General features: G+C 40.1%; 1 protein-coding gene across 4 annotated transcripts in view; it reads left to right on the forward strand.

Moving 5' to 3' along the window:
• The first annotated feature begins 447 nt into the window (after positions 1 to 447).
• LOC130929570 (pituitary adenylate cyclase-activating polypeptide type I receptor-like) overlaps positions 448 to 16,390 on the forward strand; it is a 74,770-nt gene continuing 58,827 nt past the window's right edge. For all 4 annotated transcript variants that reach the window (XM_057856812.1, XM_057856813.1, XM_057856814.1 and 1 more), the window contains exons 1-2: positions 448 to 581; positions 14,064 to 14,196. In XM_057856812.1, the coding sequence (XP_057712795.1) occupies positions 14,146 to 14,196 (51 nt within the window). In that variant the 5' untranslated portion in view covers positions 448 to 581; positions 14,064 to 14,145. The remainder of the gene's footprint in view (positions 582 to 14,063; positions 14,197 to 16,390) is intronic.

Below are 16,390 nucleotides of genomic sequence, written 5' to 3' on the forward strand. Positions count from 1 at the left end.
GTGGGTCGTGCGGCGCATGCGTTAATTGCATTAAACATTTTAACATGATTAATTTTTCTAAAAAATAATTACAGCCGTTTACGCGATAAATTTGGTAGCCCTACTTTAAGCCAAAACTAAAGACTCTGGATGAATCTAAGACATTTTGTCTGTAACGTTAAACACAATTAGAAAATGATTTAATTAAAATATAAAATATAAATATAAAATAAGGCATGTCCGATAATTTTTTGCCAATTCCGATACTTTGAAAATGACGTGATCGGACCCGATCGATCAGGACATCTTTAGTTTTAACCTATTAATTCAAATGTTTCTTTCAACAACGTTCTCTCATTTCCATCTCCACAAGGTTGAAATCCCAAAGGAACTGACACTCCCCCCTCCTTTTCTCCACTCTCACCCTCCTCCTCCTCATCTTCTTCATCCTCCTCTTCCTCACAGCAGCAGCGCTCGACACATTGTGCAGAGGCAGCCACAGAAAGGACAGACGGACAGACCGGACCCTCACTACGTGCTTTGGGAAGGAGGAGGAAGCAGGACGGACCCCTGAGAAGGGGAGCATGACTCTCTCTGCATCGGTAAGTTCCTCTTGAATATCCTCCCCTCTATTAACGCGCCTTTACTTGCCTTTTCTGCAGAGGAAAAAAAATGCTGAAGGACTTCGATAAGCTTTTTGAATGGGAGTCGATGTGAAGCTATGGATGGATGCAGTGTGTGTGAGGGGGTGGATGAGATATCGGGGGTAAAAAAAGGGGCTACGCATGATGACACACATGCATATTGAGTGGGAGCACTACATGCTGCAGGATTAACACATTAGAGGAGCCGGCCAATGAATTTGCAGCATTAATTGCCAGACGACACAAATTTTGTACAATGAGTGTGTATTGACTAATCGCTTCCCCAGATGGCTCGTATTATACTCTTGTCTTTATGTCAATCAATAGTCATACACACACACCAATTTTTCACCACAATTTGGATTGTCAGCGTATGAGTCACACATTTCTCTTATTTGTTGTCATGTGACACTTTTCCTTCTTCCTTCAATCTGCCATGTTGGCTTCCTCATTTCTTCACAGCGTGTCAGCCCCTTATACGTCGCAATCTTCTTTTTCTTCTTTTCTGTTTACGCCACTCGCTCCCCGTTTGTGAGTTACGATTCGGTAAAACATGCGAGAGAGATGCTCGCCGGCTAATTGGATTGGCCACAAGAGGGGAAGGGACATGAGGTGGAATTTGTCGGTGTGTGGATGGATACGGGGGGAGGTGGGGTGTGTGTGTGCAAGTGTTTTTGTGTGTTACACTTCATATGGCAACAGCTCATTTGTATTTATGAGAATATTTTGGCAACTTCCCCATAATACTAGAATGTAGTTCCTTTTTTCACTGTGTGTGCGTGTTAGAATTCTCGCTTTTTTATCTTTGTGAGGGACAATAATTAACTAGCCCTGCAAGCAGGACGGAATGGGCCCTCGCACAATGTATCGATTCCCCAAATTTCATCGCTCTCCGTATGTATGTGCAAATTTTGGTGAGTTTTCAAGCATGTTAAGGCCTTTAAATTGGCTATTTTCATTTGCCATGAAGAAGCACTAACCCTAACCCTAAACCCCCCAAAAAACGCCCGACTTTGGTACCCCGCACAGGTTAGGCCCATGAATAAAAACTCACCATTTTGATAACTTAACATCTCATATGTCTCATGAAGAGTCTCACCAATTTTGAGGAGGATCCAACTAACTGCCTCGGCGCAATGGTCTCAAATGTGCACGCTGGTTTTTGACTAAAATGGCATGTTTTTCAACATTCAATCCAAAATATCCCATTTCCTGTTAGGTTTAAAATATGGGTTCAAGAGAGTTATCCAAGCATTTTTGCACAACGTATCGACTCCCCCTAATTCAGTGGGGCGCCACTGAGCCATTTTGTGACGTTTTTTCGCAACATTGCAAAATTATATGTAATATATGTATGTGCAAATATTGGGGAGTTTTTGAGCATGTTAAGCCCTCCAAATTGGCCATTTTCATTTGCCATGAAGAAGTCCAACCCTAACCCTAAACCCCCCAAAAAACGCCTGACTTTGGTACCCCGCACAGGTCAGGCCCATGAATAAAAACTCACCATTTTGATAACTTAACATCTCATATGTCTCATGAAGAGTCTCACCAATTTTGAGGAGGTTCCAACTAACTGCCTTGGCGCAGGGCTCTCAAATGTGCACGCTGGTTTTTGACTAAAATGGCATGTTTTTCAACATTCAATCCAAAATATCCGATTTCCTGTTTGGTTTGAAATATGGGTGCAAGAGAGGTATTCAAGCATTTTTGCACAACGTATCGACTCCCCCTAATTCAGTGGGGCGCCACTGAGCCATTTTGTGACGTTTTTTCGCAACGTTGCAAAATTATATGTAATATATGTATGTGCAAATTATGGTGAGTTTTTGAGCATGTTAAGACCTCCAAATTGGCCATTTTCATTTGCCATGAAGAAGCCCAACCCTAACCCTAAACCTCCCAAAAAATGCCCGACTTTGGTACCCCGCACAGGTCAGGCCCATGAATAAAAACTCACTATTTTGATAACTTAGCATCTCATATGTCTCATGAAGAGTCTCACCAATTTTGAGGAGGATCCAACTAACTGCCTCGGCACAGGGGTCTCAAATGTGCACGCTGGTTTTCGACTAAAATGGCATGTTTTTCAACATTCAATCCAAAATATCCGATTTCCTGTTGGGTGTGGAATATGGATGCGAGAGAGTTTTTGAAGCATTTTTGCACAATTTATCAACTCCCCAAAATTCATCACTCTACGTTGAAAAAACATAAATGGAGAGGCCTTTTTTAAAAATTCAAGGGGGCGCCACTGAGCCATTTTATGACATTTTTTCGCAATGATGCTAAATTATATGTAATATACTGTATGTATGTGCAAATTTTGGTGAGTTTTTGTGCATGTTAAGCCCTCCAAATTGGCCATTTTCATTTGCCATGAAAAAGTAATAATAATCCTTTGGATTACAATAGGGCCTTCGCGCCTGTTGGTGCTTGAGGCCTAATAAGGGTGGGAACCTCTGGGTACCAGTGTTGGTTTTGGCAGCCATTTTAATTTTTGTTTTAGTCTTTTAGATGAAAATACTTATTAGTCTTAGTCATATTTTAGTCATTTCGAAATGTGTTCATCTTCATCTAGTCAACGAAAACTCAAGACAAATTTTGTCTAGTTCTAGTCGCCAACTCTGAAAAACGTTTTCGTCTATAAACTTCAAAAGTTTTAGTCCATGAATAAATAAATAAATAAAAAGTATCCAACAATTTCAAATGAACATGACTAGTGTTGCAACGATTAATCGGTTAACTCGAGTAATTCGATCAGAAAAAAGATTTGAATTAAAATTTTGCTGCTTTGTGTATTCGTTTGTTTTGAAAGCGTTTGCATTTAGTTTTATCGATTTGGGTGGATACACTGCCCTTTAGTGGCAACAGCGAATATGACATAACTCACATGGCCGAATCCAGCTGCTCCCTGTTAAGATCAACATTAGCTCAAACAAAAACTTTCGTAATTTTAGTTTATAGGTATAATTAGCCGTTTTCGTGCGAATATAATTTCCAACCATTTGTTAAGAACATTGCAGGAAAAAAAAAACTTCAGCATTTTATAGCATTTAAGCTAGCGGACTTTTGCCATGTAAGTTAGCCAATTGTCCTTTTGTTGTACTTAGAGCCTCATTTATTTGTTTTCTTTTCTTTTTTTTTTTTTTTAAACCATTTGAGGCTCAGCTCAGGTATTTAATTTTTTTTATGTTCCTGATCCGATTACTCGATTATTCGAACTAACTAGTTCATCGATTAATTGACTAGTAAAATAATCGATAACTACATCCCTAAACATGACAGACGAGGGATGAGTTATGTTTTAGTCTCCCAAAACACGTTTTCAGCGCGTCGTCGTGACGTCATCGTCATGAAATACAAAAGTACGCTAATAGTGAGGATAGTGAGGAAACAAGTTAGCTGTCTTGGCATGCTAACTAGCCACGTTAATAGCCTCGTTAACAAGCTTATGTTATAGTATTCATTTTACCGTCGCTAGACACACAAAGCACGCTGGACTGAACTCTCAAAGCTGGTGGGAAATGTTCATGACAGCGTTTACCTACCATAAATTTTGTGTAAAGTGACGACTTAAATGTGAAATCATGTTGGAAGTGTTTCTGTCTGTTTCTTTCCAAAATACTACTAACTAATACTAATACTATACTAACAACTTTCTTTATTGAGATGGGGGGGGCTAAGGTGTAGTGTCACCGACAGACACAGGACAGAGCAACAACTGGAGGGTGAGGGGTGGGCGCTGCCGCTCCAAGCCATTTCTCGCTGCATTTTTGGGACTTAAAAAATGACTAATACCATACTACGGTATGACGGAAAATTTTAGTGGTTCTCAAACCGTGACGTTTTCATACCATGGTAAACCTTGAAACCGGTAACTGGCACATGCCTAGTTACAGCAAAAAAAGTGACCTGGGAATCACCCCAAATGAATAGGCAGTGACTCAAACTCAACAAAAAGTTACCTTTGAAGTCACTTCCTGTTCATTTAGGGCAGTAGTCTCCAAACTATTCCACATAGGGCCACAGTGAGTGAAGGATTTCACTCCAACAAAACAAGACCACATCTTTTCACCAATCTGGTGTTTTATTAGTGTAATCAATTGATTGCAGTCAGGTGCGGCTTGTTTTAGTAGAAACCACATTGGTTAAAAGGTCTGTGCTTGATCGGTATGAACAAAAACCAGGACCCACAGCAGCCCTCGAAGACCGGTTTGGAGACCCCTGATTTAGGGCAATTACAGGTCACTTCATTTTGATGAAGACAGCTGATTCTTAGCAGGAGTTCATCAATAACTTTTTGAGATACAAAGTATCACGATATAAACTGCTGGCCAAAAGTATTGGCACCCCTGCAATTCTGTCAGATAATGCTCAATTCTTCCCAGAAAATGATTGGGATTACAAATGCTTTAACACTTAACAGGTGGTGGCAATAAATAAATCACACTTGCAGCCAGTTAAAATGGATTAAAGTTGACTCAACTCGTGTCCTTGTGTGTACCACATTGAGCATGGAAAAAAAAGAAAGCCAAAGAACTGTCTGATGACTTGAGAAGCAAAATTGTGAGGAAGCATAGGCAATCTCATAGCTACAAGTCCATCTCCAAAGACCTGAATGTTCCTGTGTCTACAGTCTCATCAATAAGTGTAAAGCCCATGGCACTGTGGCTAACCTCCCTAGATGTGGACGGACAAGAAAAATTGACTAGAGATTTCAACGAAAGATTGTGCGGATGGTGGATAAAGAACCTCGACTAACATCCAAACAAGTTCAAGCTGTCCTTCAGTCCGAGGGTACAACAGTGTCAACCCGTACTATCCGTCGGCTGAATGAAAGGGACTCTCTGGTAGGATACCCAGGAAGACCCCACTTCTGACCCAGAGACATAAAAAAGCCAGGCTGGAGTTGGCCAAAACTAACCTGAGAAAGCCAAAAACGTTTTGGAAGAATGTTCTCTGGTCAGATGAGACAAAAGTAGAGCTATTTGGAGAAAAGGCATCAACATAGTGTTTACAGGGGGAAAAATGAGGCCTTCAAATAAAAGAACACGGTCCCCACAGTCAAACATGGCGGAGGTTCCCTGATGTTTTGGGGTTGCTTTGCTGCCTCCGGCAGTGGACTGCTTGACCGTGTGCATGGTGTTATAAAGTATGAAGACACATTTTGCAGCATAATGTAGGGCCCAGTGTGAGAAAACTGGGTCTCCCTCAGAGGTCATGGGTCTTCCAGCAGGACAATGACCCAAAACACACTTCAAAAAGCACTAGAAAATGGTTTGAGAGAAAGCACTGGAAACTTCTAAAGTGGCCAGCAATGAGTCCAGACCTGAACCCCATAGAACACCTATGGAGAGATCTGAAAATGGCAGTTTGGAAAAGGCACCCTTCAAATCTCAGAGACCTGGAGCAGTTGGCCAAAGAAGAATGGTCTAAAATTCCAGCAGAGCATTGTAAGAAACTCATTGATGGATACCGGAAGAAGTTGTTCGCAGTTATTTTGTCTGAAGGTTGTGCTAGCAAGTATTAGGCTGAGGGTGCCAATACTTTTGACTCGCCCGTTTTTGGAGTTTTGTGTAAAATGATAATGACTTATTTTTTTCATTGTTTTGTGTTTTTTCATTGCAAGCAAAGTAAATGAATTTTACTACCAAAGCATTTGTAAATGCAATCATTTTTCTGGGAGAAATTAAGCAGTATCTGACAGAATTGCAGTGGTGCGAATTAGGGTTGTTCCGATCATCTTGTTTTGCTCCCGATCCGATCCCGATCGTTTTCGTTTGAGTATCTGCCGATCCCGATATGTCCCGATCCGATGCTTTTTTTTTTTGCTCCCGATTCAATTCCAATCATTCCCGATAATTTCCCCCGATCATATACATTTTGGCAATGCATTAAGAAAAAAATGAATAAAACTCGGACGAATATATACATTCAACATACAGTACATAAGTACTGTATTTGTTTATTATGACAATAAATCCTCAAGATGGCATTTACATTATTAACATTCTTTCTGTGAGAGGGATCCACAGATAGAAAGACTTGTAATTCTTAAAGGATAAATTTGACTTTGTATAATGTGACTAAATATTTCCATCTAGTGTATTTGTTGAGTTTTCAGTAAATGATACTGTAGCCATTTAACTTCTGCCCAAATGCATGATGGGAAGTGCAACCATGACTGTGTGTCATGGTACCAATTGATATATCTTCTCTGCGATAGGAAATAACATAGGATGTTAAGAAAAAGATCAACTACTACCTTTCTTCCCCACGTTGCCTCCCACGATTATTCTAATCGTTGGGAGAGGGATTGTAAGGCTTTAGCCATTTAAAAAAAGGCTCCAAAGGCTGCCAAAACTCACTGTACTCATTTTACGCTGCCTTTTAGCTCTATATACTGTATAGGTAAAACGGCGCCATTATAGATTGAACGCGACAATGCGTGAGTGGGTCGTGCAGCGCATGCGTTAATTGCGGTAAATATTGTAATTAGGAAATGATTTAATTAAAATATACATATATATATTTTTAAAAAAGGCATGTCCGATATTTTTTTGCCGATTCCGATACTTTGAAAATGACATGATCGGACCCGATCGATCGGGACATCTCTAGTGCTAATACTTTTGGCCAGGTGTGTATCACTATTTTGATATTTTATCACACCCCTAATAATTGATATCTCATATTTATTGTGGGGCATTCTCTTTATGTTATTAAAAAAAAAAAAAACTAAAATAAACATGTCACAATTTAGTTTGTTGTTGTCATTCTGTTATTGATATGCCAGTGCAGTTTCACACTAAAAATACCAGAATGAGCTCCTTGCACCGCATTTATCGTAAATTTCGGGCTATAAGGCGCACCTGACTATAAGCCGCCACCCATCAAATTTGACACGAAAAGGCATTTGTTCATAGATTAGCCGCTCCGAAATACAAGCCGCAGCTTTCCTCACTGTATTATGGGATATTTACACCAAAAGGTATTAACAGGTCACACTTTATTTGACAGCCACGTCATAAGTCTGTCACAAGACCAAATGAACCACCATGACGCTTCGAACCAATTGGCTGCAAAACTTCATTGCTTCAAAAAACTTCATTTGGTCATCACTGCTCCCTTGAGGGAGACAGTCAACCTCTGCTGCCACCTGCTGTCAACACTGTTGTCGTCCAACATGCTTCCTAGCATGCATTGCAGCGCTACAGATGTAAATAACAATTAAAATTCATGTTCTGTGCTAATTATTTCTTCAGATACTGTTTCTGTCGTTTCATTAATTGCAAGTTATGATATTTGGTAACACTTTTTTTGACAGTGGCGCCATAAGACTGTCATAAGACAATCATACTTATGACATGACACTTCCATGAGCCTTAATGAATGCTTGTGAAAGACGTCATTTTGTGCCATCCAGCAAATTGTCTCACTTTTTGATCCGAGCTGGACTTAGAGTTAGAGACATAATTTGCCAGATGACACTTACAGTGCCTTGCAAAAGTATTCGGCCCCTTTGAATCTTGCAACCTTTCGCCACATTTCAGGCTTCAAACATAAAGATATGAAATTTAATTTTTTGTCAAGAATCAACAACAAGTGGGACACAATCGTGAAGTGGAACAACATTTATTGGATAATTTAAACTTTTTTAACAAATAAAAAACTGAAAAGTGGGGCGTGCAATATTATTCGGCCCCTTTACTTTCAGTGCAGCAAACTCACTCCAGAAGTTCAGTGAGGATCTCTGAATGATCCAATGTTGTCCTAAATGACCGATGATGATAATTAGAATCCACCTGTGTGTAATCAAGTCTCCGTATAAATGCACCTGCTCTGTGATAGTCTCAGGGTTCTGTTTAAAGTGCAGAGAGCATTATGAAAACCAAGGAACACACCAGGCAGGTCCGAGATACTGTTGTGGAGAAGTTTAAAGCCGGATTTGGGTACAAAAATCTCAAGGAGCACTGTGCAAGCCATCATATTGAAATGGAAGGAGCATCAGACCACTGCAAATCTACCAAGACCCGGCCATCCTTCCAAACTTTCTTCTCAAACAAGGAGAAAACTGATCAGAGATGCAGCCAAGAGGCCCATGATCACTCTGGATGAACTGCAGAGATCTACAGCTGAGGTGGGAGAGTCTGTCCATAGGATAACAATCAGTCGTACACTGCACAAATCTGGCCTTTATGGAAGAGTGGCAAGAAGAAAGCCATAACTCAAAGATATCCATAAAAAGTCTCGTTTAAAGTTTGCCACAAGCCACCTGGGAGACACACCAAACATGTGGAAGAAGGTGCTCTGGTCAGCTGAAAACAAAATTGAACTTTTTGGCCACAATGCAAAACGATATGTTTGGCGTAAAAGCAACACAGCTCATCACCCTGAACACACCATCCCCACTGTCAAATATGGTGGTGGCAGCATCATGGTTTGGGCCTGCTTTTCTTCAGCAGGGACAGGGAAGATGGTTAAAATTGACGGGAAGATGGATGCAGCCAAATACAGGAATATTCTGGAAGAAAACCTGTTAGTATCTGCACAAGACCTGAGACTGGGACGGAGATTTATCTTCCAACAGGACCATGATCCAAAACATAAAGCCAAATCTACAATGGAATGGTTCAAAAATAAACGTATCCAGGTGTTAGAATGGCCAAGTCAAAGTCCAGACCTGAATCCAATCGAGAATCTGTGGAAAGAGCTGAAGACTGCTGTTCACAAACACTCTCCATCCAACCTCACTGAGCTCGAGCTGTTTTGCAAGGAAGAATGGGCAAGAATGTCAGTCTCTCCATGTGCAAAACTGATAGAAACATACCCCAAGCGACTTGCAGCTGTAATTGGAGCAAAAGGTGGCGCTACAAAGTATTAACGCAAGGGGGCCAAATAATATTGCACGCCCCACTTTTCAGTTTTTTATTTGTTAAAAAAGTTTAAATTATCCAATAAATTTTGTTCCACTTCACGATTGTGTCCCACTTGTTATTGATTCTTGACAAAAAATTCAAATTTTATATCTTTATGTTTGAAGCCTGAGATGTGGCGAAAGGTTGCAAGGTTCAAGGGGGCCGAATACTTTTGCAAGGCACTGTAATGGCATCTGTCACAAACATTCATTAATGCCCATAATAGTGTCATGTCATAATTATGGCGGTCTTGTGACAGTCTTATGACGCAACTGTCAAAGTGTTACCTATAACCCAAATAAATCAACAAATAAGCTGCAATGGACTATAAGCCGCAGGATTCAAAAGTAGGGAAAAAAGTAGCAGCTTATAGTCCAAAAATTACGGTAACTGTTTGTGTGTGTGGGTTTTTTTTGTTTTTTTTTTTGTATTCCTCTGTCTGACACAACCTTGGACGTCAGGACATTTGTCCCTGCGGGGACGTTTTTGACTAATCCACGCCCCTTTCTTTCTATTACACCATGTGTATGTGTGTAAACTGGTACTGCCAAGTGTGTGTTGGGGTGAGTGTGTGTGTGCACGCGCGCTTGCAGTGATTCATTGCTGTGTCAGGAAGCTGTGTGGATGAGTAAGTCGAGCAGGGTGGGGGTGGGTCTTTATTTTATTTTATTTGTTGTAATTTTTCCCATTGCGAGCCTTCCAAATTTGGGGATTAAAAAAATAAAATGTTCCAATGCTTTTGTTTCCAGCTGCTTTGGATTTAATCAAGAATGCTTTAGGGGTAAATGTGGTTAAATGGAGAACGATTTCTGCTCCAGTGTTTGTGTATTTTAAAGAATTGTTGAATAAATACATTGAATAAACACACAATAATGCACTAATTGTATAAAAAGCACATGTTTTGTTCAAGGGCAGAAGCTGTATGAGATAGATGTGCAGCTTATTTTTCTTCTTAAATAATACTAGACAGTGATGATGCACAGTGCAGTTTCCATGGCGACAGTCATCCAATGAAAATAAAACAACGATTACAAAGAGTCGCAGCGTTCTTTTCATGTCGCCCCTACTTTTCAGTTATTTAAATCAATTGACATACTTTGTTATTATTTGGTTTTTATGGTAAAATTTGATTTAAGGTTGAACCGATAACACATTATCTTCCCTAAAATAGGAGAAAATGTCACCTTTTTTTGTATTAGTTACATTGTTGTATTTGTATGGTATTTTTCTTTTGTGGGTGGGATGAATTATGTCACTCTATTCCAGTTTCAACGTATGGATGCGGTTTTAGTTCAGCGTGCATATGTGTACTGATGGGAATAGTATCTTTTCTCGTATTTACCGATTGACTGTTTGTATTACTCTAACACACTTAATATAATCAATCAGGGAATAGTACAGTGGGTCAAATAAGTATTTCGTCAACCACCAATTGTGCAAGTTCTCCTTGAAAAGATTAGAGAGGCCTGTAATTGTCAACATGTGAAACCTCAACCATGAGAGACAGAATGTGGAAGAAAAAAAAACAGAAAATCACATTGTTTGATTCTTAAAGAATTTAATTCAATTCAATTCAGTTTTATTTGTATAGCCCTGGATCACACCAACTTGTCTCAAAGGGCTTTACAGAGGCAATATGATACACAATCAGAAACAGCAAATGAAGCAACAAAGATGAATAAATAAATTCAAGTCCTGGGTATCCCCCATCCTTAGACCCTCCATGTCGGCAAGGAAAAACTCCAAAAACTCCAGTCTTCGGGAGAAAAATGAGAAACCTTGGGGAGTACTACAGTCAGGAGAGATCCACTCCCAGGACGGATAGACAGGAAGCCCCAGGACCGCTAATGGGAATTAGCAGGCGAAGTTACAGTCCGTAAAGATGCAGTGGAGTAAAGGAACAAGAAGGGGTCCATCTAGCCAGATGAGACGGGGGTAGCCATGAGGACATCCATCCAGCTTGGGGTCCGGACAGTCAGGAGGCTGCAGCTGAAAAATAGCCCCTGCCCAGAGGGGAGGGGGGAAAGGGGACACCGGGTGACTAGTGATGAAGAGACTAGACAACTAGATATTAACATTGTGAAATAGAAATAAAGTAAGATAAGTGGTAGGCAGAGTGACAAAAAGGAGATAGAACTCAGTGGCTGTACTTCCCCCAGCTTTATAGCTTCTAGTGCAGCTTAGACTAAACTTTGAGTCTACTCCGACTTCAACTAGCCTGACCATAAGCTTTGTTGAATAGGAACGTTTATAATCTAATCTTAAATATGCAGACTGTCTCGGCTTCTTTAATATTAACTGGAAGCTGATTCCATAAAACAGGGGCTTGGTGGCTAAAGGCTCTAGCTACGATAGTACTTTTAGAAACCCTGGGAACTACCAGTAGACCTGCATTGTGAGAGCGGAGTGTTCTGTTGGGGCGGTATGGAACCACAGCACCGGTGAGATAAGATGGCCCCAACCCAATAATGGTCTTAAATGTAAGAAGGAGGATTTTAAATTTAATTCTAAACTCGATTTATTTCCAAATTAGAGTGGAAAATAAGTATTTGGTCATTTACAAACAAGCAAGATTTCTGGCTGTCAAAGAGGTCTAACATCTTCTAACAAGGTCTAACGAGGTCTAACGAGGCTCCACTCCTTACCTGTACTAATGGCACCTGTTTTAACTCATTATATATAATGGTATAAAAGACACCTGTCCACAATCTCAGTCAGTCACACTCCAAACTCCACTATGGCCAAGACCAAAGAGCTGTCGAAGGACACTAGAGACAAAATTGTAGACCTGCACCAGGCTGGGAAGACTGAATCTGCAATAGGTCAAACGCTTGGTGTAAAGAAACCAACTGTGGGAGCAATTATTAGAAAATGGAAGACGTACAAGATCCCAGAACCACCTAGTGAATGACCTACAGAGAGCTGGGACCACAGTAACAAAGGCTACTATCAATAACACAATACGCCACCAGGGACTCAAATCCTGCACTGCCGGACGTGTCCCCCTGCTGAAGCCAGTACACGTCCAGGCCCGTCTGCGGTTCACTAGAGAGCATTTGGATGATCCAGAAGAGGACTGGGAGAATGTGTTATGGTCAGATGAAACCAAAATAGAACTTTTTGGTAGAAACACAGGTTCTCGTGTTTGGAGGAGAAAGAATACTGAATTGCATCCGAAGAACACCATACCCACTGTGAAGCATGGTGGTGGAAACATCATGCTTTGAGGCTGCTTTTCTGCAAAGGGACAAGGGTGACTGATCTGTGTAAAGGAAAGAATGAATGGGGCCATGTATCCAGAGATTTTGAGTGAAAATCTCCTTCCCTCAGCAAGGGCATTGAAGATGACACGTGGCTGGGTCTTTCAGCATGACAATGATCCCAAACACACAGCCAGGGCAACAAAGGAGTGGCTTTGTAAGAAGCATTTCAAGGTCCTGGAGTGGCCTAGCCAGTCTCCAGATCTCAACCCCATAGAAAATCTGTGGAGGGGGTTGAAAATCTGTGTCTAACGACAGCCCCAAAACATCACTGCTCTAGAGGAGATCTGCATGGAGGAATGGACCAAAATACCAGCAACAGTGAGTGAAAAGCTTGTGAAGAGTTACAGAAAACATTTGGCCTCCGTTATTGCCAACAAAGGGTACATAACAAAGTATTGAGATGAACTTTTGGTATTGACCAAATACTTATTTTCCACCATGATTTGCAAATGAATTCTATAAAAATCAAACAATGTGATTTTCTGGGTTATTTTTTTTCCACATTCTGTCTCTCATGGTTGAGGTTTACCCATGTTGACATTTACAGGCCTCTCTCATATTTTCAAGTGGGAGAACTTGCACAATTAGTGGTTGACTAAATACTTATTTGCCCCACTGTATCTCGTATTTACTGTTTGTTTGTATTACTATTACACACCCAATATATAATAAATAGCACTTATGGGTTAGGGTTAAATTTTATATTAAAACCCCTCTTAATGTTTTCGCTTTATTAAAATTTGTAAAAATTTCAATCAAAAAATAAACTAGCAGCTCGCCATTATTGATGTCAATAATTACACCATGCTCATGGTGCTGAAACCCATAAAATCAGTCACACCCAAGTTCCAGCAGAGGGCGACAAAACACCAAAAAACACAAGTAACAAGTGGACATGACACTGTGCTGTCATTTTAATCTGTTTCAGCAGGGCATGTGCGTTAAATACGTCAAATATTTTAACATGATTGATTAAAAAAAAAATTTATTACCGCCCGTTAACGCGATAACTTTAAATGCCCTACATAAAAGTATTAAGTTGATCGGTCAGTTAGAGACAATTAACTCATTCTCTGCCATGATGGGCGTCCAATTTCTTTTAACTAGAAAGGGATGACAGAGATCATTGTCATCATCAGTAGTAAGTTAAAATTTAATTCAGAGCTACTGTAATATCCTGTTTTGCAGTGCGTGGAATCGGTTCAAAAACACCGCCTAATAGTTCTCACTTCCTCTCTGATGTGTTATTATTGCAGGGCTCTTGATGCTAAACGGTGCTGGGAGAGATACCACATAGCCAACACGAGCACACACAAATATCCACAAGAAGGCCTTCAAATGGAGACAATGAGAGATTTGATCCTGACTGTGATCATCCTGCTGCCTCTGGTGAGTATCGCCGCTGTGGAGTTTGCACCATGTATGTGGATGTACCGTACACGTATGTCAGTGTTGCCTCAAATCAGAGATGATTCCAAATAGCGGAGAACCATTTTTGGTAACTTCTGTGCAAGGGCGGAGGTTTGGTCTCAAAATTGGTAGGGACGCTATAGCAGCATAACCTGCATGTACACTTTTTGCTAGGGACGGGACATTAATAAGACCAAACAGATTGGGTACATTTCTCAAAAATGGCTGGTTCCTACATAAAAAATGAAAAAAGTTCAAATTACCATAATTTTCGCACTATAAGGCGCACCTGACTATAAGCCGCCACCCACCAAATGTGACACGAAAACGGCATTTGTTCACAGATAAGCCGCACCGTACTATAAGCCGCAGCTGTTCTCACTGTATTATGGGACGTTTACACCAACATATTTTAACTGGTAACACTTTATTTGACAGCGGCTTCATACGACTGTCATAAGTCCAAATGAAGCACCATGAAACTTTGAAGCAATTGGGTTCAAAGCTTCATTGCTTCAAGAAGCTTTATTTGGCCATCACTGCTCCCTGAAGGGAGACAGTCAACCTCTTCTGCCACCTGCTGTCAATACTGTTGTTGTCCAACATGCCTCCTAGCATGCATTGCGGTGCTACAGATGTAAATAACAATCAAAATTCATGTTCTGTGCTAATTATTTCTTCACTTACTGTTCCAGTTGTTTCATTAATTGCTAGTTATGGTATTTGATAACACTTTATTTGTCATTTGACAATTTTAATTATGACATGACACTGATATGAGCAATAATGAATGCTTATAACAGATGTCATTTAATGTCATCTGGAAAATTATCACACTTTTGAATGGATGTAAAAAAGTTAGTGACATAATTTGCCAACATCTGTCATAAGCATGCCCATGAGGGTTTCAGGTCAAAATTATGACGGTCTTATGACGGGCTTATGACAGTCTTATGACGCCGCTGTCAAATAAAGTGTTTCCTGTTAATACAACTAAATCAACAAATAAGCCGCTCTGGACTATAAGCCGCATGATTTAAAATGAAGGAAAAAAGTAGCGGCTTATAGTCCAAAAATTACGGTATTTTCATAGAGAGAAAATCATTTTTCAAAATGCTTTGGTCATATAAACGAAATTTAGAGTGGTTGTGCTTTTGAAGTTTTTTTGTTTTTTTTTGAGGGGGGTTTAAAATGTACATAGGCTGCAAATAAAAGTTTTTTATTTTTTTTTAATTTTTTTATGATGTTGAAAATAAATACATTTTAATTAATGAATAAATGCACAAAATGCACAGTTGAATTCAAGTTGACAGTAGAAAACATAGGAAGACAGCTAATTGAGTTTCACAGGTTAGCAAGTTCACACAGTTTAATGTCATCCTAACTGTTATGCAGGTTGGACTTTCAGTAGCAAAATTAGTGGAGTGTTCCCCACTTCCACAACACTGACATCTTTTTACATTACTTACAGTGGCTGCTGCTGCTGCTGCTGCTGCTGCTGCTGGCAAAAAAAAAAAAAAAACCTCTAAATATCCTTCCTCTTCAAACGGGGCGGAGGAGGCAGGATATTGACAAGCATTTCTGTCGGGATTGTGTGAATGTGGGGGTTCTAGTCATCAGGAACTCATTGTATCATGCAAATCAGGTTGCTCAAAAGTTGGTGGGGACAATTTGCGCATCCTGAAAAGTTGGTAGTGTTATGTCTCTACCGTCCCTATGCAAACCTACGCCCTTGCTTCTGTGGGTGTTCAAGATGTAGCCGAGATGTCTCACTGTGAAAGAATCCAGTCAGAGAGTAAGCAGTGGAGGATTTTAATTCATTTTTGATGATTCGTGTTAGTTTTTTTACTTTGTTTATGGCGGAAAACACTCAGGTGACTTGAAGTTACGCTCTTAGACCCCCGACCCCCAATTTAGCCAACTTTCATAATTGTCCTATATGCAGGTGTGATACATCATTGGAAAGCTTAAAATTTCTGTTTTCTGGGGCAAGAAAAATTTTGAACAGGAGGGCAATTTTTTTTTTTTTTAAACTGCAAAACCCTATCTGGAGGTGAGAGAACACGAAAACAGAATTACAGACGCCATGACTTTAACGAGATATTATCGCGTACTTACCGTACCCTGTTTCGATCCAAAAACTCCATGTAGCATGCATCACTGAGTGTCAAGA

Source organism: Corythoichthys intestinalis, chromosome 14 (genome assembly GCF_030265065.1).
Source record: "Corythoichthys intestinalis isolate RoL2023-P3 chromosome 14, ASM3026506v1, whole genome shotgun sequence".
NCBI lineage: Eukaryota > Metazoa > Chordata > Actinopteri > Syngnathiformes > Syngnathidae > Corythoichthys > Corythoichthys intestinalis.